At 52.4% G+C, this 24,552-nt stretch overlaps 2 protein-coding genes across 7 annotated transcripts; both read right to left on the bottom strand.

Moving 5' to 3' along the window:
* Positions 1-5,296: 5,296 nt before the first annotated feature.
* On the bottom strand, positions 5,297-10,616 carry FAM174C (family with sequence similarity 174 member C). The gene is made up of 3 exons (XM_072029401.1): positions 10,238-10,616; positions 9,781-9,939; positions 5,297-9,176 (listed from the first exon to the last, which is right to left on the bottom strand). The coding sequence occupies exons 1-3, from the start codon at positions 10,507-10,509 to the stop codon at positions 9,173-9,175; spliced, it is 435 nt and encodes a 144-aa protein (XP_071885502.1). The 5' UTR covers positions 10,510-10,616; the 3' UTR covers positions 5,297-9,172.
* Positions 10,617-14,392: 3,776 nt separating this feature from the next.
* Positions 14,393-19,160, bottom strand: CIRBP (cold inducible RNA binding protein). 6 transcript variants are annotated; one of them, XR_011805303.1, is made up of 8 exons: positions 19,024-19,160; positions 18,269-18,377; positions 18,072-18,178; positions 17,567-17,705; positions 17,374-17,458; positions 17,174-17,241; positions 14,731-14,835; positions 14,393-14,552 (listed from the first exon to the last, which is right to left on the bottom strand). XR_011805303.1 is itself a non-coding variant. In XM_027471867.3 (7 exons), exons 2-7 carry the CDS (start codon positions 18,369-18,371, stop codon positions 16,737-16,739), a joined length of 519 nt encoding a protein of 172 aa, XP_027327668.1. In that variant the 5' UTR covers positions 18,372-18,377; positions 19,024-19,160; the 3' UTR covers positions 16,017-16,736. The 6 variants fall into 6 exon arrangements, 4 of the variants coding, with proteins under 4 accessions (XP_027327668.1, XP_027327669.1, XP_071885500.1 ...); XR_011805304.1 differs by having other exon boundaries at positions 17,174-17,238; XM_027471867.3 differs by lacking the exons at positions 14,393-14,552; positions 14,731-14,835 and adding an exon at positions 16,017-16,753.
* Between the last annotated feature and the right edge of the window lie 5,392 nt (positions 19,161-24,552).

Below are 24,552 nucleotides of genomic sequence, written 5' to 3'. Positions count from 1 at the left end.
ATGGAAAATATTTCTATGCATTAATATTTCTAATATTTTCTACGTGGAAAACACGCTTTGGAGGGAAAGGGCCACCTCTGCCTGCCCACACAGCTCCAGCAAAGCCAGGCTTCTCCCGGGGACCTCGCATGCTCCCAGAGCCAGATCTGCCCCCGCCGGGAGCCTGGATCTGGAGCCTGATGAGGCAACGGGGACATCCCTGCCAGCTTCAGGTGGAGGATGAGTTATTTTGGTGCGAGCATCGCTCTCACCACCATGGCCTGGGCAGCCACAGCCTGCACACGCATGCACCAAAGGGATGGGCACCTTGATTAAGGACACAGCCCTCCTGTAACCAACACAGAAAATGCTTTCCATGCGCCTATCCGAGCCAGTTGAGGAGCCAAAACGATGACTGTGGAGAAGCCGAAGTTACAATGTGGATAAAAACCTCCGCTTCTAAAAGAAAAAAGCGGTACCTCGAACCTTTGCTATGTATCACAAAGGGCACAAACCTAATACCTCTCTGCATTCTGTAGAAAGAGGGAGTTTGATGTGAGAGAAAAGCAGATTAAAATAACACTGGTGAAAAAAAAAAAAAAAAAAGACCAGAATATGCCCTGGCAGCAGACAATGTGAACCAACCGATCCCCGGCTCCTGCTGAGCCTTCAGGTGCACACAATGGCATCCCCGGCTGCTGGGTTTCGGCTCTTCTTGTTCCAGCTTTCCTCTTGCACGCAGAAACGAAACCCACGCAGCCTTCAGGGGGACGCTCCGGTGCTCCAGGGCCTGCTGAAAAGCTCTGGCAGTGCCCGCTGGGGGCTGAGGGCACGAGCAAGCAGCAGGCGGGGAGGGGGCCAAAATTGCCTCTTGTTGGAAGAGTCGCCCCCAGCTTGGGTGTCCTTGGAGAAGTCACCGGAACAAAACCAACCCCTTCCCAGCCCTGCCTGGCTTTCTGGGGATGAAGCAGCACCTTGCCCCCCCCTGCAACATCCCAAACCCCTGGCTGCTGATTGATGGCACAGTGCCCATCGGGTTTGTCACGACCAGGACAGCACCGACACCACTTTTTGCCGTGGGGGGGGTAGCGTGCACGCAGCACAGGCTGAGCGATGAAGCGAGGAGGATTATTTTAAGTATGCGGGATTTTTTTTTTTCTTTAAAAGAGCGAGAGTAATTAACCACCAGAACATATTAGCAGCATATCAGGGATGCAATAAATGCTCCATCACTTAGCTGCCTCAGACGAAAGCTGGCACTATTTCCAAAAGAAACCCTCTGGTTTCAGCACGCTGAAAGAGCTGAAGCAGCCAGCGCTCCGTGGGAGGCTGCGCATGATGAGCATAATGGGCTCTCCTAGCTGCAAAACCTGCACATCTCCACACTTCCATTTCCTGGCTCCTATCAGCCAGCAGACGGCCGGGTTGCTCTGATTGCAAAGAGAGCAAGCAGATCCCTTGGTGCGACAGTTGCTGCGGCTCGCGGCGAGCCCCAAAGCGTGTCCAGCACAGAAACACGAGGACCTCAGCAGCAGCTTCCAGCAGGCAAAAAACTTGGGAGGCATCAGCGAGAGCACGGCCCGGGCAAGTTGGGTGCTGTTTGGGTGCAAGCTGCTGGCACTGGGAGCGACACAAACCACGCTGGGGAGCCGAAGGTGAGCGCGTGGTTGCTGGGAAGCGGGCGATGTGCTCCAACACGTCAGCCCCGACTCGTTTCTGTGCCCGCAGCCCTGGAGAGGGAGGCTGATTAATGCTGCTGGCAGTCCCTGCAAGCACCCCGAAATGCTGGCAGTGCCGACACGGGCAGGGAGCTCTCTGAACCCATCACAAACCCTGCAGGAGAAGGGGAGAGCCACGCGGACCCGCAGGAATCCCGCAGCCCCTGGAAGCACCTCCGCCAGCTCGGCCCCAGCACTTCTGATTCCTCCTGGTTTCATCTCGGAGGTGCGCTGAAGTCTCATCCTCTCAACAGGTATTCCTGGACGTGGGCTCTAGCTAGCGCCTTTGATCTGGCAATGCAAAGAAGAAAACACTGAAGTGTTACATCTGAGGCGTTCGGCTCAAATTTAATTTTAGGGACATCTTCTCCCTTCCACGCGTGCAGTCCCGCATTAGCATGCGCCAGAAGTACAGCAGCCCCTTTAATGTTTACTCATCCTTAGATTGCAAAAATTGTTGTGTGAATTCCTTCTTCAATTAGTTCTGGTACTCCAAAAATAAAAAGTAAGAAATATTGTTCCGTTGCCAGTGCGGTTATGATCACTTCTTTCCTTTATACTTCTATTCCCCAGTGTAACTTAAAAAGAAAATGCGTCTCCATCCTCCCCTGCAAAGCCCCCTTTAAAAAAAAATTTAAAACAAAACCAACCAACATTTCTGAAGGAAAGGCTTTTGTGGATGAAGTGCCACTTCCATTCACCTTTCCATCGCGTAGAGGGAAAAAATAAAGATCAGAAGGAGGATTTAGACAAAAAGCCAACTAAGTAAAGCTAATTTTTTATACAGAAGAATCCTGCCAGTCGTATGGAGGGGCTTTGTTGAGCGGAGCAGAAAAGACATCAGAGGAGGATCTGCAGCAGGTTTTCAAACACTTCCAGCTACCTTCACAACGTGCGGTCTGTATTCCAAAATAAATACAGAGGCAATTTTCAGAGCACCCACGGTGTGTTGCAGGGTAAGCCCCCCACGTCGCTCACAGCTTTTGGCCAGTGCAAGCCCCCCACACCCTGCAGAAGGCTCTGGGGGGGGCTTGCTAGGGCTGGAGCCCCCAGAAACTCCTCCAGAAACTCTCAGGGGCACCCACCACCAAGAAGCCAGATCAGCTCCAAAGCCCCGCAGCAAGCACATTGGCAGCAGCTTGAGCAAAAGGCTCGGGAGGGCTGCCCAGGACCCCCCCTGCTCGCTCCCCGGGGCTGCCCCGAGCCCCGCAGCCCCACGCAGGTCACCACTTGGAGAGCTTTCTGCAAGTCAGCCTTGAGGAGCACCCCTCCTTTTCTCCCTATTTCACAAACGTGGTGGCTAAAGCACAGGTGAGCGTGCAAAACACAAGCACAGCGAGCAGAACAGGGTGCTCAGCACACAACAACCCCATCCACAAAGGGGTCCGGGTGCCCAGCACGCTCATGGCAACGCCAGCACCAGCTGGGAGGTCACCGACCAAGGGACATCGCCCAGCACAAATGGGTCCACTCATCACAACCATTTCTTCGTGGCACTTAAGGAGTCTACCTGCTTGACAGAGGACTCTGAATTCCCCACATGAAACACCCTTGGCATTTCTTACATCTTCCTTTTTTTTTTTTTTTTTTTTTTGCATCTTACATCTCCCTTTTTTCCTCCCCGGGTGGCCGGAGGGGCTCGCACCACTTCTCCTGCACAGCCAAGGGAAAGCGCACACAGCCCACAGCCCAGACCTGCCCGGACAAACCCCAGCTTTAGAAACGAAGCTTTTCATAACGAAGCGGGCCTGAGCACAGACAGCAAGAGGAGCGCTCTCCTATGCCAGCGGAAAGCTAAGAGGTGTTCCCCCCGCGGGCTGCTGCCGCAGAGGTGATTTTGCACTCGGCGGAGCACGGCTGCGAGGTGCGGCGCTGCCGCAGCACACGGGCGAGTGAAATCAAAAGAGCTTTACCAGCACTCAGCGCGCCGGCCTGCAGCTCCCATTTCAAGGAAGGAAAATTTGCATCCAAAGCACCGAGAGCACTTTAACTTGAGTTTGAAATAAATTCACAGCAGATGCACGCCGCCAGCTCGTGTCTGTGACCAGAATCCCAGCCAGCGCCTGCCTGGACTTCTCCCCAGCAGCACAGAGCGGGGCCAGAACAGGGTGAGGAAGACAAACACCTGCACCTGATCCAGCGTGCACAGACCCCAGCCATTAGTCCTATTAGTGCTAATTAGAGCTACCACCCCCCTCAGCCCGAAAACGAACCCGCATTTTGTTTCCTTCCCTTTGCATCTCACTCAGCACCCCGCACAGTTTTACACCCACGAAGTTTTAAGGCCATGAAGCCGTTCTGCCCAAATGGCTGCCCTGATAAATGTTCTCCCTAAGTTCATTAAGCACTGCAGTTAATTTTGCACAGCGTGCTCCACAGCGTGCCAAAGGGCGCTGCTGCGGCACAAGCCCGTGCAACGCTCGCTGCGGGCGTTTGGGCTGGGAGCCGTGGTGTGGAGCAGGGGGAGCGGGCTCTGGGGGGGGTTTGGGGGGGGCTCTGGTCCTGGTGGGCTGGTGCCAAGCCTTGGGCCAGCCCAGGACAGCTCCGTGCTCTGCACAGACAAGCCTCGCCCTGGCAGTACCGAGCAGGGTGCCTAGGGGTTAATTCAACCAAATGAGGGCATCTTTAAAGTTTGGCTGTCCCAGAATCATAAAAAGCCCTCGCAGACAAGTACCAACAGGGTGAAAACCGGCTGAGATGGAGGCAGGGGGAGAGCAGCACCCGCAGCTGGGGGAAACCTTCTCCAGACTCAGAGCTCTGGATGCATGGCGAGTTATCCTCAGCCTCACGTCTTGCCAGTGCCCCGTGAGCAGGATGCTCGGTCTGCGAGTGCCATCTACAGGGTTCCCCCGCTCACCAGCTTCTCCTTCAGCTCTGCTCTGCTCAGGAGCCTGGGGCAGAAACGAGTACAGTCAAACCACGGACCAAACAAAAGCCCCTTCAGCCCCTGGCTGTGCCACCCTCCAGGACCAGCATCAGGCCACCAGTGTCCTGTGCACAGCCAGGGAAGACACAGGGACATGGCCAAGAGCAGGAGAGACGCAGGAAATGTGGCTTCCCTTTCCTCCAGTGCCGCTAATCTGCATGAGCGAAATGTGCAGAGCCACCCTCGTTTGTAAAACGGATGGAAAGCAGATGTTAGTACCCGGGAACGCCCTTCGTTTTGTTAAAAGTTTAATTCTTTGCGCTGAGGAGCTAGGACAGCACCCCCGCCATCTCCCAAAGCAATAAACAAAACAAAACTTGGCTCTTCTGTTGCGGAATCACCCCTCCAGGGATTCACTTAGCCTTCTGTACAAGAAAAGGGATTAAGGGAAGAATAGGGAGGAAGGAAAGGGAGGAAATTTGAGAAAGTGGAAACAAACCCTGAGATGATCAATGGAGGCGAGCACTGGGTGAAAAGACAGAAGTGTAACAACACAAAAACAAGGCACAAAAAGGTGAGGGCGTAACTGGTACCAAGCAGAAAGCAAGGCGGTGCTCAGCAAGGGCAGGGAAAGGCTCCAAAAAGGCTCCATCCCATGGGTTCAGCAGCAAGCCAGGCACGTGAGGCAGAATAATCCCAAACGCTGGCTGCCAGGCACGCTGCAACGGAGGAGTCGGGTGAAACAGAACAGTTTATTTCGTTTGTTCCGAGACACAAAGGAGGGGGGACGACGCTGTAAACAAAAGGGAAGTAAAACAATCAATCAATACAGGACTGGTTGCTATTTAAAAATAAATCAACGATTCAAGCAGGAGGGTGAAAGACTAGCTCCTCATTTCTGAGAGCACAGACAACACAATGCACTCAAGTGCTGTTTTATTGACTTCTTGGCAATCTGCTCATACCACAGGTCCATCTCCCAGCACGTTGATGCTGCAGATCCCATTCCAGTCACATGTAGAAATGAAACAAAGCAGAAGAACGCTGTTAACAACAGAGCCCCGATGCTCATATCGCTCTCAGTCAACCTCATTAACCTCAGCAGACGCGCCAGTCGATTTGCCTACCAGCCCAACACCGACAGGAGAGGATTCGATACAGCCCTCCGAGAAGATCAGAGAGGCAATTATGTAAACTTTAGAAATTAGGCTTTGGCTTAAACAATAGTGATTGTTTCGAGCAAGCTCTGGAGCAGTCACCAGTGAGACAGGCAGGCCGGTGACCGCGCAGCATCGCAGGGCACCGCGTGCTCCACACCCTGGGTCCATCAGCTCCTTGGTCCCATCATTCATTAATTTTTTTTTTTGGCACAGACTGGCAGGAGCCCTGCACAGGCCAGCAGGAATGGGCTGCCAGAGCCCACAGCGCCTCCCACCAACATCCCGATTTGTTCCAGAGAAAGAAATCGCAGCAGCAGCTGGCGAGGCACCAGCCTGCCCGGGGACAGGCGCACGCACGAGCACAGCGCCCGATGCCGCTCAGCTCCAGGACGGGGCTGCCTCACATGCAGCTGGCTCGGCGCACACGTGTGTCTGTTTGCAGCCGTGTACTGAAACCTGTTCTGAAAAACTGCATCGAGTTCTAACTGCTGCAAAGGCTACCAACACGGATATCACACGCAGAGTAACTAAAACTGCAGCTGAAGAGACTACTGAACTGCTCTCATGTTAGGAAAACAAAACGCAAGGCTTAAAAGCCACTGTTATTAGCAAGACCCCCCAAAGCCTGCACTGGCCGCGCACCACGGGTGTGCTTTTCCACCTCTGCGAGGAGAGGCTGCTGCAGTACCTCCAGTTTATTTTTTCCAGGAGAAGCAGAGATGAGTGAAGCTGTGCTGAGCTTTTGCTCGTACATACATAATCATACAGCTGAGCCGTGCTGATACATTTGTACTTGAAGGAGTCTCAGATCTGTAACTAGCATCTTTGTTTTCTCCTCTTAGAAGATGCCTTTAACAATGACTTGGAGCTACTCCACATCAAACGGAGCGGGATTGTAAAGTTGTGGCCTGTGAGGAGCAAAGCCAGGCTACGGACTGCTCCCGAGGCACAGGGTGGCTCAGCAGAAAGTGGAAATCGCCGCCCATGGCCATGGACTGCAGCTCACACTCATCTCTAGCCAGAACAGCTTCAGATTAAAAGCGACAGCAATCTGACATTGCAGCTCCAGAACCACTTTTTCATTCTCCGGATGATGAAACTCTCTCCTTTAAAGAGGGCCAGCAGAAGGGCTTCTGAAAATATGTACATGGTACATAGGTGTCAGGCCAGCACACCCTCTGGGCCTTCAACTTAATCATCACTTGCCTGTACGGCACAAGAATAGGGACCTCATTACACACTCTAGCTGCATCCCTCTGCATCTTTCCCTGCTCACATTCTAAATACCTACTACAGCAAAATCAAATTCTATCAAAATTATTTTCATGACAGGACCTACAGCTCGAGGTCCTCTCTTTGATCAAAATCATTCAAACTGTTAACATTAAAAAATCATTCCCTCCTGCAAGGAAAGGAAACTTATAAATTGCTAAACCCATCTGTCCAATGAAGAGCAGAGCCTAGAGAATGATCAAGTAAATCACCTCCGCTAAAGAAAGACCAGTGAACGCGTCAGTCAAAACGCTGTGCCGGGGCATGTCAGCGGACTGAAAGAGTCAGGCTTACCTGGCTTGGGCACAATGCAACAGAGAAACAACTTTGTAAAGGGAATTGAAGAGCCAAAGAAAGTTATCAGCATGTTCATAGACCTGCCAGGCTGTAGAGGATCAAGGAAGCTACACTACCACGAATCAAACAAATCAGCTCTCTGATCACCCAAGGGGCAGCAACGGCCAGATCTAGCTATTACCGCTATCCTCAGCGAGGAACGCAGCAAAGGCTTTCATCTCTGCATCAGCTAAACAAGCAGAAAGTACCTAAAAGAGGCATGAAAGGATATAAATGATATGAAATTAGGGCACATCCAAGTGCGGCGTTCACATGACAGCATTACTAAAAATATATATATATTTAAAAATCTTTTGCCTGTGTGCAAGTCGGAGCTGCCAGCACCTAGGGTGACATTTCTCCAGGAAACCTCTCGGAAATGCTGCCCCTCGCACGGGTGAGCACCAGGACCACACCGCTCCATCAACACCTCACGAGGGATTTCGGGGAAGCAGCCAGACCCTGAGCTCCCAGGTAACCGCAGCGAAACCATTTGTCATTGCTACCTGATAAAGGTACCCTTCTGCCCCACTCTGTTAAGCATTTTGTCCCCTTATCTAGAGGATCTGCTAACCAAAAGAAGGGAGCCTTGCTTCAGACATTCTCAATTTTCACCATAAAGGTAAAGTCCCAAGCCTTACAGCTGCACCTCTTATGGAGGGAAGTCCCTGGCCCGCAGGGTAACTTCCCTCGGGTTCTCCTAACAAAGGCACTACCAATTTTGGGTGGAAGAAGGACTTAAGGATACAGGTCAGCACTGCCCAGAATTTTCCAAGGAATGACCCTCCCTTGGTGGCTGAAATGTGCTGTGAATAGAAGCACTTTGCAAGCAGTTTCCACCATTTTAGCAGTAGATCCACCTAACAAAGACATTTCTAACACAGCCAAGGTTTGGTCCAACATTGTAAGAATCCAGCTATGGACACAAGGAGCTGCACAGGAACCCTCCGGTTTGCTGGGCTGACCTCAGGCAGAGCCAGCAGCTCAAAATCCAGAAGCTCGGTAGATGTCACACATTTCTCCAGCGAAAGTACCATTGCAGCCCCTGAGACTCGCACTGGGGCAGAGCAGCCTGCACACTCACAGCCCTACAGACTACACAGCCAACATCTCTTGGAGAAACACCCCCTTGGGCCAACTGGCACAATTCATTTGTAAACATCTTTGCTCTGTAAACCCATGTAACAACCTGCATTATCAGGTGTAACAGCTAATCCTGCAACTACACAACATTGATTTAACTCACTGCTCTTTCCCCATACTGTTCTGTCTGAACTAAGGAAACGCCACCCATGCCCAACACTGATATAAAAGACAACAAAAGCTCTCCCAACTCCACCATTAGATGCAGAGCTGATTACAGAGACGCCTACTAAAGAGGTCGCCTGATACTGCATGAAGGAAAGAGGATCAGCCCACCGAAGGAACCCACTTGCCTGATGCTTCAGGCTGACTGCCACAGTCAGGAGAGAGAGGGATATGAGCACCCTTCAAGTACCGATAGGCCAGCAGACACAGCTGCAGCACTTGAGTCCAGAGCCATTAGATTTCAAATGCTGAGGATTCATCCAGGAGTCACATTTTCCTTAGTGTCTCCCCGTGCAGTTGGCAGCACTCAGCGTAGCATCCTTTAGCTTACAGCTCCACCTTTCCCCAGAAACACATATAAAGGAAACAGGTTTGGTCCCCTTTCCCCTGCCCCAGCTACCAAAGTGTTTGTGCTTTTAATAGTCCTTATAAGCAATTATAAAAAAATAAAACTTGAGCATTGGTAAGGTGATTCCACTGATGGACTTGCACCCCCGTGGGCAGTCTTCACAGTTGGTGCCACTGATCCCAAATCATCTAGAAAAAAAAACAACACAACACCCAGCATCAGAGTGAGCACATACAACTTGGCAGATCATTAGCAACCTCAAAAGAGCTGAGGGAGCGGAGAGGCCAGAAGCAAGCCATGCCTAGCTGACATTCCTCCTCAGCTTTAGGAGAATATTCTCCAGAGAATCAAACTTGCATGATCCAGGGAATGAAAGCACATTGCTATGAAAGCAGGAATGGATACCTTAACAGGACCATGAGTTTAGCTGTGACTTGACATAGAGGCAATTCCCCCGTTTGAGAATCAGACAGCTTTATTTCCATGCCAGTGGAAATAAAGACTGGGCCACGAGGGATGTGTGTCCCTGCTGCTGGCCTGCTGAGCACACAGCACAACATGGTGCCCCAAACACCAACCGTCTGCAAAACCAGGACAGGTGCCCCTCGGGGTGCTGGTCAGGAGATGAAGAAAGGCAGAATAAAGTCCATGTGCTGACACAGAAAGACCACAGGCAGCAGCTTCATTTCTGCAGAGCTGGTTACATGATCTGTGCCAAAGCTTCCACGCTTTCAGAAAGGATCCTGTTAGTTTCTCGTGAGGAAAAGAGAAGCGCAGGAGATGCCCGCTTACCGCCTCAGGTTCCGTGTTTCAAACACTGTGTCCTCGTCACTGTCGAGCGAAGCCATCTCGATGTTCTCATCGTAATTCGACAGGAGGCCGTATTTCTTCCGCTGCGGCTTCTTCAACCTGAAATTAGTTTTGAGCTCCCTGGGTCCCTTTGGTCTAGAGCTGAGGGCACACAGATGGCAGAGTGAGTGCTCCGTCACCTGCATCACAACAGGTTTGTGCAGAGACGGGGCCTTACGGCTCCGTGGGCACAACAAACGGGACCGGGAGGCTTTTTAGCATTAATTAATAGTGGCGTGAACATACGGGGCTGTTTCCCCTGCCATAGGGAAGCATCTTTGTGCAGCTCCTGGCCTGGCGGAGGAAGGGGAGCCAGGGCAAATGGGCACAACCCAGTTGGGGGGGCAAACTGGGTACTGGGATGGGACAAACTGGTTACTGGGATGGGGCCCGCACTCACCGGACCGCCCGCAGGAGGAAGTAGAGCGCAGCCAGCGCGGACAGGGCGCTGAGCACGTACAGGGCCCGCTTCAGCACCGGCAGCCCCAACCCAGGCAGCGGCCCCGGCCTTGGCTGCGTCCCGTTACCGGCAGTCACCCGCGGCGCCTCGGTGACATTGAGCGGGGCCGGGGTGGTCGGGGTGGTCGGGGTGGCGGCCCTGCCGCCGTGTAGCAGCTGCAGCAGGAGGAGGAGGAGGATGAGGAGGAGGCAGCGGGGCTCCGGCCGCAGCATGGCCGGGCGGCTCGGAGCGGTGCAGGCGCAGGAAGGCGGCGGGGCCGTGCTGTGCAGTGCAGGCACCGTCCGGGCCCGGCGGAGCCGCACGCGGCGTTCCGGGGCAGCGCCGTTCCGTGGGGCCCTGGGCCGGTGTCAGGCTCCCTGCATGGGGCTGGGCTCAGCGGGGTGCTGAGGAGGCTGCCCTGCATCTCCCACTACCGCCACTGTGGCCTTCACAGCCCGAGACCCCCACCACCGTCACCACGTCCCCCTCCCTCAGAGCCACCCCGGCCTCCTGAGGGCCGCCATTTCCCCCTCACTGCATGACTCCTTCGCCCAGGGGTGCCGTTGCTCCTCAGAGCTGCCATTTCTTCTTCGCCACACAAACCCCAGCCTCAGGGTCTTTGCTCCACTTTGTCCCCTTACTCAGGGGCAGCCGCAGCCCCTCGGGCCCTGCAGAACAGCAGATGAGGGCTTGTAGGATGTCACCAGCCGTCCCCTCGGCCTTGAGGGGAGCCCGTCACCATCCCGGGGGGTGCACTTGGTGGGGGACAGCGAGCAACTTGCAGCAAACCTTCCTCCCAAAACCCCCAACTCTCACATTTAGAACCACAGCGCAAGAGCTCCCACGCCCCAGGTGGTTTATAAACCACCCTAAAGCATTGTCCTTTTGGGGAGAGGCCAAAACTGTCTGGGCATATCAGACTTGTACAAAAATAACCCAACAATTCCAGGCTGGAGGGGGGTCACCCCTCTCAGCTCACACCAGTAGGTGTCACAGCAGCCCCATGGCACCCAAGCACTGTCTTGCATTCAGCCCCTGCAGCCAGCGATCCCCAGGCACAGCCCGAACCCAGCCCAGCAACAAATCATTAATGTAGCACTGTAATTAGCGATGCCGAAATAACATCATCTCAAACTAGGCCTGTTTTTACACCTATAATTATTTTTGCTTGTGTTTAAGCATCTAGGCAACCTATATAGGAACATGCAGGTCTTTCAAATAATGCTTTGTAAGTAGTTACAGATTGAACTTGTTTAAATTTCACCTGACTGCATTATTATTTAAAATCAGCCAAAGGCTCTCACACTCTCAGTCCTATATTTAATATCATCCTCCATTAACATATAAAGTGCAAATTAAGAATTACCAGATACTGCCCCCAAAAATGTATCAGCGGATTTAACTAGAAGCACTGCTCATTTGGGTAATTTGAAAAGGTTGAAAAAAAAAAAAAAAAAAAAAGGTTCCAGGAAGTAGGCTTCATCATCATCCCCATTCTGCATGAACAGAACGCCCCCAGGGCTCCTGCAGACCCTTATCACTGCACAGGAAATTGCGATGGAAAATTGCCATGTCCGTAGTAGGGCAGCAAACCCTACATGCTGAATTCCTTTGTGCCTGGGAGTCCCCAACAAGAAGGAACACTTCTTAATAAGAGCAAGTTTTTAAAAACTAGAGTTACCCATTAATTTAGCTTATTTGTAGCAGCTAAGTGTCTGGCCTCCATCACACCTGTCTGCTCTGCGGAGCTAATTCAAGCAACAACAGAACGCAGACGCCTCGGTGGGGCCATGTGCTGGCAAGCAGCTACAGCTTCCCTTAATAGCCAGGCTTTACACCACAGCCTGCAGAACACACAATCAATCCTGCCCTTCAAATACCACGGCAGTAATTGTTACCAGGCTCAATACCCACAGCTGCATAATTTCTTCAGGCACTTAGGCTGTACGAGCAGACTTCTTTTTTGCATAATAACGCTGCTTAAAAGACTATTCTTCAAGTGGGACTTAGCATAGCCAACAGCTAGAGAAGCAGCTGTTAAAGATGGAGGGTTGGGGTGAAAAAAAAAGCAGGATAAAGCAATCAAATTTGTTAACACAAAGGTAGGCAGGACGGTAGCAAAGAGAACCAGAAACCCTCTTGGTGCTTTGTCCAGCTACCACATTGCAGTCTCCTGCCTCATTCTCTGCAAAGCTGCCAGAGATGCATTCACAGCTGTCAGCCTTTCCATCGGTACAAATCCTTATTGAGCTGCCACATTTTGAGGATTTAAGCAAGAATGAGACCTCATTTTTCATGAGAATCAGGCACCTGCATCAATTCAGTGTGAAGCAATTGAGCGTGGTTACAGTGGCAGCGGGTCTCTCAGGAACGCAGCATTCATTTTGGAGCAGGAGCCCCATGCCAGCCATCAGCCAGACCAGGGCAGAGTGGAAAAAGTAATTTAAGTCGCTTCCGCTCTGCTCTACAGCGCAGCAAAACACAGGTGTAGCATTTCGAGGATGACAGCCTGAAGGGCAAAGACCTTTAAGGACAGTTTGGGTTACAGTGTGATGTATCAGAAAACATCCTCCACTACTCAGGGAAGAAGTTTGTGTAACCTGAAGCATGCAAGAAACGAGTCAAGGACAACTGAAGGAATTCAGCACCCAGCACTCATCTGACTTCACAGACTTGGTAGCAAGTGGATAAGAAAATCAAGTTATTGCATGCATACAGAAGAGGAACAAAAAGGACAGTTTGATTTGATGCAAGGTAGAGAAACCCAAACTGCAGTTAATGAAATTGCAATACAGTACCTTAATTAAACAAACACAAGCGTTTTAACTCCTGCACTAGTCTTTGCAAAAAGCAATAGCCATTGCAAATAAAAGGCAACATCTGCTGATGTGAGTAGATGGCAATCTTTTTATTAGCCATTCTGTTCCATGGAGTCAAAGAAGTCCACACAAAACCGCAGATTCTCCCATTGGTGGCTTATGCACACTTCATCTGTGGCTGAATTTCCGATTCACAATCACTAGCAGGAACTGCTCTATCTCCTCTTTAGACACAGAGAAATGTTTTGGCACTGCAGTAGCTACTTGCAGTATTTTAAAACTTGCCAGCTGTTAGGAGTCAGCTTTCTCACTGACACCCATCCAGGCAGCTCAATTTACCCTGCTCCATACTGAGCACCTTCCTGGCATTACACTGGTGGATGCACTTACCATTTGGTTATCTACAGAGCACAACTCCACTCCTGGAAAGATTGTGGAAATGCTATTGTGCTCTAAAAGCCTTTGGAAAGCATTTGCTATAATTTCCCCCCACTTTCAAAAGGGGGCTGCTGTATTAATGCCTTTTAAGGAATCACTCAGATGAGGTAACTGCACAAGGTAATGACACCACCCTCAACTGGTACCTTTTTTTTCCATCTTACTCTATGTGATCCTAAAACCTAAAAGGTAAAGCCTGTTTTTGAGTTACAAATACCCACTTCATCAATAGGGGAATCCTAAAGCAGCTTCACCTTGAATCAAGTACTCAAAGACCAAGCAGCAGTTGCAGGCAGGTGAATCTCACGTGCCAGCTGAGAACTGAAATGCATGAAGTTTTGGAAACATACAGCCACTTGTACAAGTAGCAGAAACATCGCATTTCAATTTTCATAAGCAAAAGTTAATTGCACTAACGTGCATGGATAGAAATCATTCCTTATCCAAGCTCAAAACGGCTTTTAGCGTTCAAGTGCTAATTAGACTTCTGCATTCGTTACCATTTCAAGCATTCCTCAACTGGCAGAAGCAGCTTCTCTTCTGCACAAATATTCATCGTTTATGTAATTACTATCTGATAGCTCCCTTCAGATGTAGCCTCTTCACTACTGAAGTTTTTACAGATGCACTAAAAATTGAATTAGGCCACTTAATTCAAGGTTACAATACTATTTAAATTCTTCCTCAAAGTTGACCTTACAGACAGGAGGCTACTTTACCTACCCTCTGTCCACCTCCCCACCAGAACATTTTTTGTAGCTTTAGCTGGGCAGTACACAACAAGTAACTGAATTTCTCTTGTATGCCTTGGCCATAAGCTAATATTCATCTGTTTTCCCCCACAAAAGTACTACAAAGATTCATTTTTTTCCACATTCCAGTATTTTATTCTAGCTCAATTGGCTTAACTCCTTGATCCATTGACCTATATAAAAACCAGTAACAACACTGCTTAAAGCTCTTCATCTCCACTCCAGTCTAAGGTTGTCCTTCTCGGTCTTCCCTGATGCAGTTCATTGCTGAAATAAAATTAAGACAGTGAGTTTTAAAGGCAGAGTCTATGAACATTTTCATCTTGAAGCTACTGAAGGCAGATTTTACCACTTAAAGAACAGTGCTGTTAAAAAGTAACAGAGCCAAATCTTTTGGTTCAGGAAAAGCTCCTGGGATGAAGGTCAGACTGAAATGAGATGTTACCTGGCTGGCAAACCCGCATCTTGGTCCTGCTTCCCTGGAAGGAACGCTCTCCTTGCTCAGAATCCCCACTCAGCATCTGTGGCAAGCGTCCATCTTCTCTTCAGCCTGCCAAAGCAGAGGTGCATTAATAATAACATAAAGCAGAGCCTTTACATCGCCACCCACCTCCCCCAACACAAGTCACATCAGATACGAGGGTTTCACAAGCCATTCGCTGAACCCATCACATCACAGAAGCACAGTCTGGGAAAACTGTTCCGGGGCTGGCTGATGCCTTTGATATGCCAGCCAATGTATCATTTGATCCCTAAGCAGAGGGTTAACCACTTTGACATGGCTGCTTAGGAAGTGTGGGCTATGGGAAAAAGTTAATGGCAACAAGTAGGATGGCAAAGAAAGCTACAATTAAAGTGAGCAACTTAATGAAGTCTAGAAAAGAGTCTCAATAGATGAACACATATCGAGTCAGGGAATTCGGTTTCCCATCTTGCTTCCATACCTACTAGCAAGACATGACTGCATGCCCAACTCTGATCTGTGGAACTGAAGTTGTGCCACAAGCCAAAGGTTGCATACGGCATGGGTTAAAATTTTTCCATCAGTTGACCAAAATTGTCAAAGGAATATTTCACAGGTACATTAGACTTTCAAATGAGCTCTCAACAAGAGGAAGGATGCGGACATGAGCAAAAGGAGTTACCTCGAATTACAGGACTATTTCCACATATGAACTAGCCAAGAGAGCAGCTTTCGTCTCAGAGGTTTCTGTTGGAGGCACAACACTTCTTTTCTCCAAGGACACTGCAGTTTCCATATGCTAGCAAAGAATTCTTAGAACTTGTAAGGCAATGACAAAGCTAGCTAATTACGGCAATTTACCTACCATTGAACACTCCACCAAGCTAGTAACTAGTCCAGTTACTAAAGGACTAATTCCTCACTACAGCTTTTCAGTGCAGGGTATTTCAGTATTTTAAGGAAACATCCATTATCCTCACTAACCCTGGCATTCCCTCCACTTCTGCTGACTTTGAGTACTACAACATCCTGAGGTATATGCTTTCAGTCACCTGCCTCTACAGACAAGTTTTGACTATTCTTATGTGAAAGTATGTCGAAAAATTCAAATGGCAAAGACCGGTTAAGATTAAATTCTAGCAGCTGTTCAGTACATCTGGTTTGCTCTTGTACTATTCACTGCTTTTCTCCTCTCCTCTGGCATCCTAGACTGTTCTCCGTCTTCAAGGATTGTGTTGTGCAATGAAATGTAAATGTCAGGAGCAGAGTTCATTTCAGACGGTCTTTTAATAGGCTTCGTAAAGCCAAAGAAAACTGTATACAAGAATCCTTTACCACTTCAAATACAATATCAATGGAATATGCATATTTCTTCCAGTAAAAAAGGACAATATAAATAAACATTTTCAAGAACCTCTTTTATGGTAAGTTTGCAAGTCTACTTCTGGGTAATTTACATCATTACAACAGTAAAAATACCGTTATGCAGGTTGAACATACAAGCGAGTTTCTCTTTAGATATATCAAGGTGGTTTGCCTTCCAATTTGTACCCAGGCTGCATTCCTACCTTGCTACACTAAAGGAATGTTACAAAAGACGAAGGTAATGCACTTAAAAAAAATAAAGTCCACAGCTTGTTCAGCTTCTAGTGAACATTGAATTAAAGGTCCTTTCTATCTCAAAAGAAACTGAATTGGGGCCCCAACTTTAAAAAAAACGCCTTGGCTCATCATGAAGGATAAAATAAAATCTGAAGTGCTTTCAAAAAAGATTAAAAACACTTGAAAGCAGAGCTTTCTTAAAGAAAAGTCTAATTAGACCATCTTATATCAGAAGCTGTCAGGCTGTGTTTGACAAGATTAGAACTGATAATACTACAAAAGTGAAAATACAAGTAGATGTACTACACAATAACGATTTCAGCGAAGCTCCAAAAATCTTTATAAATACAGCCATTGGAAGGACGATCTTGAGTCAGGAAGGATTTTTACTCGTTGTGTGTAGCTGAGGACAAGAAGCAGGCACAATTGTAAAGGCACTGAAGCATAGACAAGTTCCAGCATTTTACTCCCTTGCATTATTCCAGAAGCTAGTGCGCTACAACGTCAGAGAATTCCCCCACCCTTGAATAAAGTTTGTTAGGGCTTCTGAGTTTTGGCTTAGTCTCAAGCTCGAAGAACGTATTTAAAAAAAACTTGCTTTGCCTTAGATCCAAGCACTCCTACACATGCATTACAAATTAGAAATTTAAATGGCACAACCACGTCCAAAGCCTGACAGATTGGTTCTTACGGGCAAGAACAGAAATAGTGGCACAGTCCAACTGAGCCTTACAGTATTTCCAGACTTCAGAACAGGGTCAGAAGATTTAAAGAGAGTTCCTACAGCAACGTACGCATCATTCCCATTTGAACCAAGACTTACCGTAACTGTCATAGCTGTCTCTGTAGGATCCTCCTGAAGACCTGTCACCATAGCCACCTTGACTCCTGCTGTTAAAAAACAACCACATGCTTTGTGTTTGTTCAACGATTTCTGCAGCCTGTTGACATTCACGGCACACAGGCAATGGACATCAAGAGCTTTATTACAACAAGCCACGGCAGGAGTTGTGACAGCATTACCTGCTATTATAGTAGTCTCTGGAACCATTGTAACCTCCACTTCTGGAGTCAAATCTGCTTCCGCCATAGCCTCTGTCTCCACCTCCTTGAACAGAAACCAGGTTATGTTTTTTCTTTAGCATTCTGACAAATGCCATCATCATTTCAAGAAGTACAAGTTCTCAGGGAGTACAAGTCATTCATGCACACTCACCTCTGGAGAAGCCACGGCCCCGACCTCTGCCGCCCCGGAAAAAGCCTCTGCCCCCAGAAGAACCCCCTCTGTATCCACGAGATCTGTTCTCTGATGACTTTCCGGCTTGATCAACTCTGATCTGACGTCCATCTACAGACTAACAACCACAAAACACGCAAGTCAGGTTGCTATTTTACAGTAATACACCGTTACTTTTAATTAAGCACTACCAGAATTTACTAGTTCTTATGAAGAATGGTTTTATTAAATGCCACAGCTAAGCCAACTATGAAAATAACCCAACTTTCAAGCAGTTGTCATTCTTTTTGTAACTGCATAGCTAAAAAACACTGGAACACTACAAAACTTTAGTAACACGCATCCTCCTGTATTTTTTAATATTTTTTGTTAGAATACTAGTATTTATCCATTTTTCCAAGCAGTATTGAACAGAATCACACCTCCCAAGCTTCAATTATGACCTTTTGAGGTAAGAAAGAAGTCAGGTCCAAGGCCTCCTTACCTTTCCATTCATGGCCATCATCGCATCTTTAGCATCATCTATGTTTTCAAATGTAACAAAGCCAAAACCTCTGGATCTTTGAGTCTCTCTGTCTTTCACCACAACAACTATAAAAAAAGGGAAGAAAAGCACAAATCAGCACCTGTGCAACCCCTGGGACCGACGAACCATCGTGGTGCTGGGTGCCGCATCCTTACCTTCGGAGATCTGTCCGTATTTCGAGAAGACCTGCTCCAGCGACTGCTCGTTGGTGTCGAAACTCAGCCCGCCGACAAACAGCTTCCCCTCGTCTGATGCCATCACGACCTGCAACAAAGCCACCGCACCGCGCTCAGCGCCGCCCGGACCCGCACCCCCACCGCCACAAGCGTTAACCTCGGCCCCCCAGCAGCAACCTGGAGCCCCCACCGGACCCAGCTCCACCGAGTGCCCGCTGCGGAGCCGCCGGGGCCGGGACCCGGGGCCGAGGCCTCCCGAGGGGCCCGGAGCCGCCCCGCCAGGCCCTGAAGGCCGCGAGGCCCCCGTCAGGCCCGGGGGCGCAGTGCGCATGCGCGCCCCCATTGAGGCCCCCACCCCCCCCTTTCGGCGCCGACCCCCGCCCGGCCGCGGGACCCCCGCCCCTCCCTCCCGCCCCGCCCCCCCGCGCATGCGCACTGAGCCGCCCCTCCTCCCGCCCGCCGCCATTTTGCAGGGCCGAGGCCCGTCGCCATTTTGTTTCCGAGGGCGCCCCGCGGCCCTCCCCGCGCCCCTTCCCCCACCCCGCAGGGCCCTACCGGGACGGCTCCGCCCGGCCCCAGGCTCCCACCGAGGGCACCCACAGCGGGCCGGGAGCCCGGCTCCGGAGCCCCGTGCCCGGCCAGGCCCGCTCGGGCCTCGCACCACCGCCGGCCTCACCGCCCTGAGCCCCCCCCGGGCCGGCCGCAGCCCGCCCATGACGGCGGCGGGCGCTTACCGGTGCTGCGGAGCCGCGGGATCCACGCAGCGCCCCCAAAGCTTCAGCACGATGAGCGCCGAGGCTGGCGGGGCGGCGGCTTATATAGCTTCGCGCGGGGCCACGCCCCCCTCATGCATATGCAGATCGAGCCGCCGCCGCAGGGCGGGGCGAGCGGCGCCGCCGAAGCGCCGCCGCCTGATTGGCTGGAGCTTCATTAATATTCATGAGGCCCCGCCGCGCGGCGAGGGGAGGGGGGAGCGAAAACAAAACCGCGGCGCCCCTCCCCCGCCCCCCTTCCTCCCACGTGGGGGTGGGGCGTGGAGGCCGGCGCTGATTGGCCGCCAGCGCGGCGGCCGTCGGCCGGGAGAGCCCCTGTGAGAAGGAAGGAAGTGGAGGCAGCCGATTGGCCGTTGGGCCCTCCCGAAGCCCCGCCCCGCCCCGCCCATTGGCGGCCCGCGCGCCGAGGGGGCGTGGCGGCGCTGCCCCAGTTTCGCGCCCTTCGCAGCAATGCGGCGGCCGCAGACAAAGGGGCCGCCTGAGGGGGCCGCCGCCATCTTGGGCCTGGCCCCGGCTCCTCGCCCCTTCCCTCAGCCCCAGTGCCCGGCGGTGGCCCTGTGGGGCGAGAGAGCTCCGTTACTGGTTCCAAAGCACGAATGTTATAATCCAATAAAAATTAAAATCAAAACTAAAAGCTCAGTTTTGCATTTCACTGGTTAAAGGCCCAGAGTGGGGGGTTTTAAGGTGAAAATGTCTGTGTCAGAGGCTTCCCGCAGGGCGCTGACCGAGCTCGGATGTTGCAAAGCGCTCCCAATTCCCCAGTTTTTCCCCCCAAAGCTGCAGTTCTGCCTCCAAACCGCCGCCGTGCAGAGCGGAGGCCGCCACGTCAGGCGGCACGGGATCGGTGACGGCCCCGATGCCCCTACCTGAGCATGGAAAAATAAAATCAGTCACAAAATAAAACAGTCCCAAATAAACCACAGCGAAACGCAAAGCTCTCTGCCCACACCGCTCAGCTCTCGGCGGTAATGACGAGATGTGCAGAGGGATCTCGGTCCTGCTCTCTGCCCCAGTCTCCGCTGTTTAATTAGTTTAGTTTAGTTTTTGCTGTTTCGTTCCTCGCTACAGCACCGAGCTCAGCACCAGCAGGGACAGCACCACAGCCGGGGTGCTCAAAACATGCAAAAATACAGCACTGGTGGGACACCAATCCAGTAGTAGTAGCACTTTCTTACTGGCAAAACTGTGAAAAAACTAATTAACTTCCCAGTCCAGAATAAGAACGTTAAGTAATTATAATAATGTGCATCGTATGTACAGTTTGTTGGTAATTAAATGCACGTGATACACTCTGCAGTGAGAGGAGACGAAAAGGTTCAACATTTGGAAAATATCAGAGCAATAGTTAAAACCCAGATGAAACTGAACAGCAGGGTGAAGTAAGACAATATTTTTTGCAAATAAAAAGAGCGCTTCCCAATTCAAAGAGAGTCTGAGGTACTGAACAAGCCCGGGTTACCTGCCAGCTCTGGCCAATTTGCCTGTTTTTTGCCTTTTTCTGCCTGGTTTTTGCTGTGGCCCGCAGGAACGAGGAGGGTGGGCTCGTGAGCCAGCTGAGACCGCAAATTGATTTTTGCCCTTCAAGAGGGAAGATGACAGCGCAGCCCTGAGCTCGCGTCCCCAGCACGGCATTCGGATTCAATTAGGGACACGTTAACATAAGCATTTCTGCTCCGTGCTAAGGGCGGGTAAAGTGACCTTGATGCACGGAGCTGGTTCCCTGCGCTGCTTTTTGGGGTGTTTTAGTCCTAGCAGGACCAAAAGCTGTGAGGACAGTGTATGGGGACTGCAGCTCTCCCCAGCAGAGGCTGGATGTTTCTGCAAAAAGCAGGGGGCACAATGCTGGTCTCCTTTGGGTGCACATCGATGCCCTTCCTTTGACACCTGCTCTATTAACCAGGATTGCCCGCGCTGCCCCAGTTCTGCTGCTCTCGGGAGGTTTCCCGTGCTCCAGATCTGCCCGTTCCCGTCTGATCCAAGGTGCTCGGCGCACGTCTGGTGCTGCAGCCTGCAGCAGCTGCCCCTGCTCCCAGCTGGACGTCGTGCCCAGCATCCAGGATGGATCTGGGATGGGGAAACCTCGACGCACACTGCAGGGCTGGGAGGAGTGGCTCAGTAAATGCCTCACCTGGCAGATTTCGCAGGTTGTTAGGGCAGTTAATTGGGCGTAACGCCTGCTTTGCCTCCCCGGAGCAAAACCTCTGGGCAGCAGAGGCTGGCACCAGCACCTGCCCTGCTCAATGGGGGCAACGAGGGAACAACACAGCGAGGGAACCGTGCAGGAAGGGAACCACACAACCCTACCACGTGCAGTGCTCTGCAGAAGGGCTGCACGCCCAGACCACCCTGCACAGCCCAGGAGCAGAGCAGAGGCTCCTCGGGCCCATTTTCCATCCCCTTTGGGTGCCCGACGAGAAGGGACAGCGGTGCTCGCGGTGCCCTAATTTGGTGAAAGCTTCGCCAAGGGATCCAAACAGGCGGCTGGAACTATGAGCTCCCCAAAACCGAGGCCATGCCTTCGCCTCTGTGGGCTGCAGCGTGCGATCGTCGCTCAGCCATAAATCACAGGAGGCCGGAGGGACTGCGGGGATCAGCTCGGCTGTTGAATCATGCAACCCTGCTCCTGACAGATGTTTGTCTCACCCTTTTTTTGTTGTTGTTATTGTTAAAAAAAAAAAAAAAAAAAGCCTCCAGTGACAGGGATTATGGTACCAAACACGGTATAAATGGTAACGCTTATTTCCTGAAGGCAGCACACCAGCCCTTGATGCCGAAATATGCAATGGGGGCAGTGACGGGGCCGTGCTGAACGCCTGCCCTTCTGCCCTGTCTGCGCTGCAGCCTCCACGTCCAGCCCAGGCCTCTCCCTGCCTCCCCGGGAGCCTTGCCAGGGTTGCACCCCAAAGCCCTTCCTACAGGCTGGGGGTTCCCTCGGGGACCTTTTTGCAGGGGCTTTCCTCCAGGCCTCCGGGACCAGCCTCACCCCGCGGCACTGAGCACTGCAGGGTCGGCCCAGAGCCACGGCTCAAAGCGGGGAGCTCCAAACTGAGCAGCCCCAAAATCCTCTGGGTGCCATTGCCTCCAGCGAGGGCTGGGTAAAGCAGCTCCCAGGAGGGTGGGGAGGAGCACGGGGGAGGCGGGCGAGCACCCCGGGGCTTTGGAGCAGCACCCACAGCCCGCTTTGGGGCTCTGGCTTGCACAAACTGTGCAACAGCAGGAACAAAACCGTCCACATAGCCACGCTTCTGCGCTCCGGCGTCGTGTTCCTCCCCCCCGGGACCACCCTTCCTGCATGCAGCCGGGGGGGCGCCCAGCAGAGCCTCCTCCTCCTCCTCCTCCTCGCCCTTTGTTTCTGCCAGGATTGCAGGGAAAAAGGGAACGGAGGCTGGCCCCAGCCAGGGGTCCCCTCGCCAAACCCTTCCTCCCAGCGGTGCCACGGAGCAGGGGGGAGCACGCAGAGCCCTGTCCCTGCGGAGCCCCCCAGCCCCTGCTGCCCCACGGGACCCTCGGTGGTCTCGTCGCCAGCCTTGGATTGGAAGCACAGAGAGAAAATGCTGAGCTGGGGCTGAGCTCAAAACGGGCGGCCCCGAAACCCGCAGGAAAAAATATTCCCTCCTCTCTCACTGCTTTCCCTGAGGGAGTTGCTTATCCAGCTTTGCAGCTCAAAAAAAAAAAGGAAAAAAAAAAAAAAAGAGAGAAAAAAAAAAGGCCCTGACGCAATCAGGCTGTTGCCATGGCATGAAACGTTGCTGCTGCATTTCCCTCTGTGATTTACTGCGACTAGGACTTAGCAAGTTGTAGGACAAAGCAGCAGCAAGCGCCGGGATCGGCTCCCCAGCAAGGCTTGCAAAAGCTGCACGAAATCGGGGCTGGCACACATCGCCCCGAGGCAGCCAGGGGGGTGTCACGGCGGTGTGGGGGACACCCCAAAGCTGAGTGTTGGGAAATGAACGCTTCCCTGCCGGCCCAGTGAGAGCTCAGCCTCTGCCGTTCCCAGTTTTCCTCCCCCTTCGTGCATTTCCAGCCCTCTCTGGGCAGTGAGCGAGCGACCAGCCCCATCCCAGTCCCAGTTCCCCATTGCTCCATCCCCGCTAACACCAGTGGGGAGTGGGCGCAGTGGGCACGGTGCCGTTACCCCCCAGGGGAACAGGGGGGGCACCCACAGAGCAGACGAGGCCCAGGGTGCTCACAGGGATCCGCAGACCCCGTGCCGAGGGATCCACCCCAAAAGCCCCTTCCCCCTGCACCGGGCTGGCCCAGCACCCCGGGAGGAGGGAGGGATGCGGACCCCGGGAGCCCAAAATCACCAAATCCCTTTTGGGGCGCACCGCAACAGGCTCACCCGCACCAAGGACATGGCCAGACTCTGCCCACACCCCCCCAGGTGTGAATTTGGGGGCATTTTGCAAACACTTCCCAGGCTGCGGAGCCACCCGGCAGTGGGGTGTGACGCCAGGGATTTGCACTGAGCCGGGAGCAGTCCTGGTTTGTTTTTTTTTTTATTTTCCACCCTAGCTGCAAGGGCGGATCAGATCTCACGCCCCGAGCAGCTCCGCGCTGCAGCCTTGGCTCTGCCATCACCTCGGGGGCCACAAGGCTCAGCCCCCCCTAATTCTGACCCCGAGCTTTCAGAGGGCTGAACCGCCCCGGTTCTTGTTCGCCCGCGTGGTGGCTGCAGATTTGGGGTCCCTTTAGGGCCCTCGGGGACATCCGACAGCTCCAGGCACCCCGCAGAGCCCGTGCCTCCGCACCAACCGTGCTCTGCTTCCCTCATGGGGCTGGGGAGACCCCAGGGAGCCCCCCCTGGGCTGAGGATGGGAGCCCCTCGCCCCCCACAGCCCCATCCCACCCCTGCATCCGCGCCGGGAGCGCTTCCAGGGGCCCCTGCGCCAGCTGCGGCTCCTTCTGGCGTGGAAAAAGCAGCAGCAGCAGCGCGGTTCTCTCCCACCTTCGCTCCCGTCAGCCTACCCGCTGTATTAGGGACTCATCCCGGTTATATAAGCCCCCATTAATCATCATCTAAGAGTATTTGCAGCCTCGTAGTTCTTAAGGTCAGGAGATGCTGCCTGAGGACACCGCAAAAAAAACTTCCAGCGGGCAAACGCCGGCTGACCTTGCGGGACGGAGGCGTGGGGATGCAGGGAGATTTTCATCTCGGTCTGTAGGGGGGGAAAAAAAAGCTGCCAGGGACAGCATTTCGCACCCCAGCAGGAGGTGAAACGGGCACTGGGTGAGCCATCGGGGTGCAGGAGGGAAGTGGGGCTCTCCCACCCCGGTCCCTTCCTCACCACCACTCGCCCCAGGGGCTGGAGCAGTGCTTGGGGTGGGGGGCTCATCCCCTCCTGCCCCCATGTTTGGGGACCCTCAGTTTCCCTGCAGGAGGGCCCCAGGGCCCCGTTTTCCCCCTTTTCTTCTTGCTGGCCACGGGGACGCCGCCTGCGCTCCCGTTCTGCCGCCTGCAAGGGCGCGTGGATGACCCGGAGCCGCGCA

This window comes from Anas platyrhynchos, chromosome 29 (genome assembly GCF_047663525.1).
Source record: "Anas platyrhynchos isolate ZD024472 breed Pekin duck chromosome 29, IASCAAS_PekinDuck_T2T, whole genome shotgun sequence".
Taxonomy (NCBI): Eukaryota; Metazoa; Chordata; class Aves; order Anseriformes; family Anatidae; genus Anas; species Anas platyrhynchos.
The sequence above is the reverse complement of the archived record's forward strand: the minus strand, read 5'-3'. Positions and strand labels throughout refer to the sequence as shown.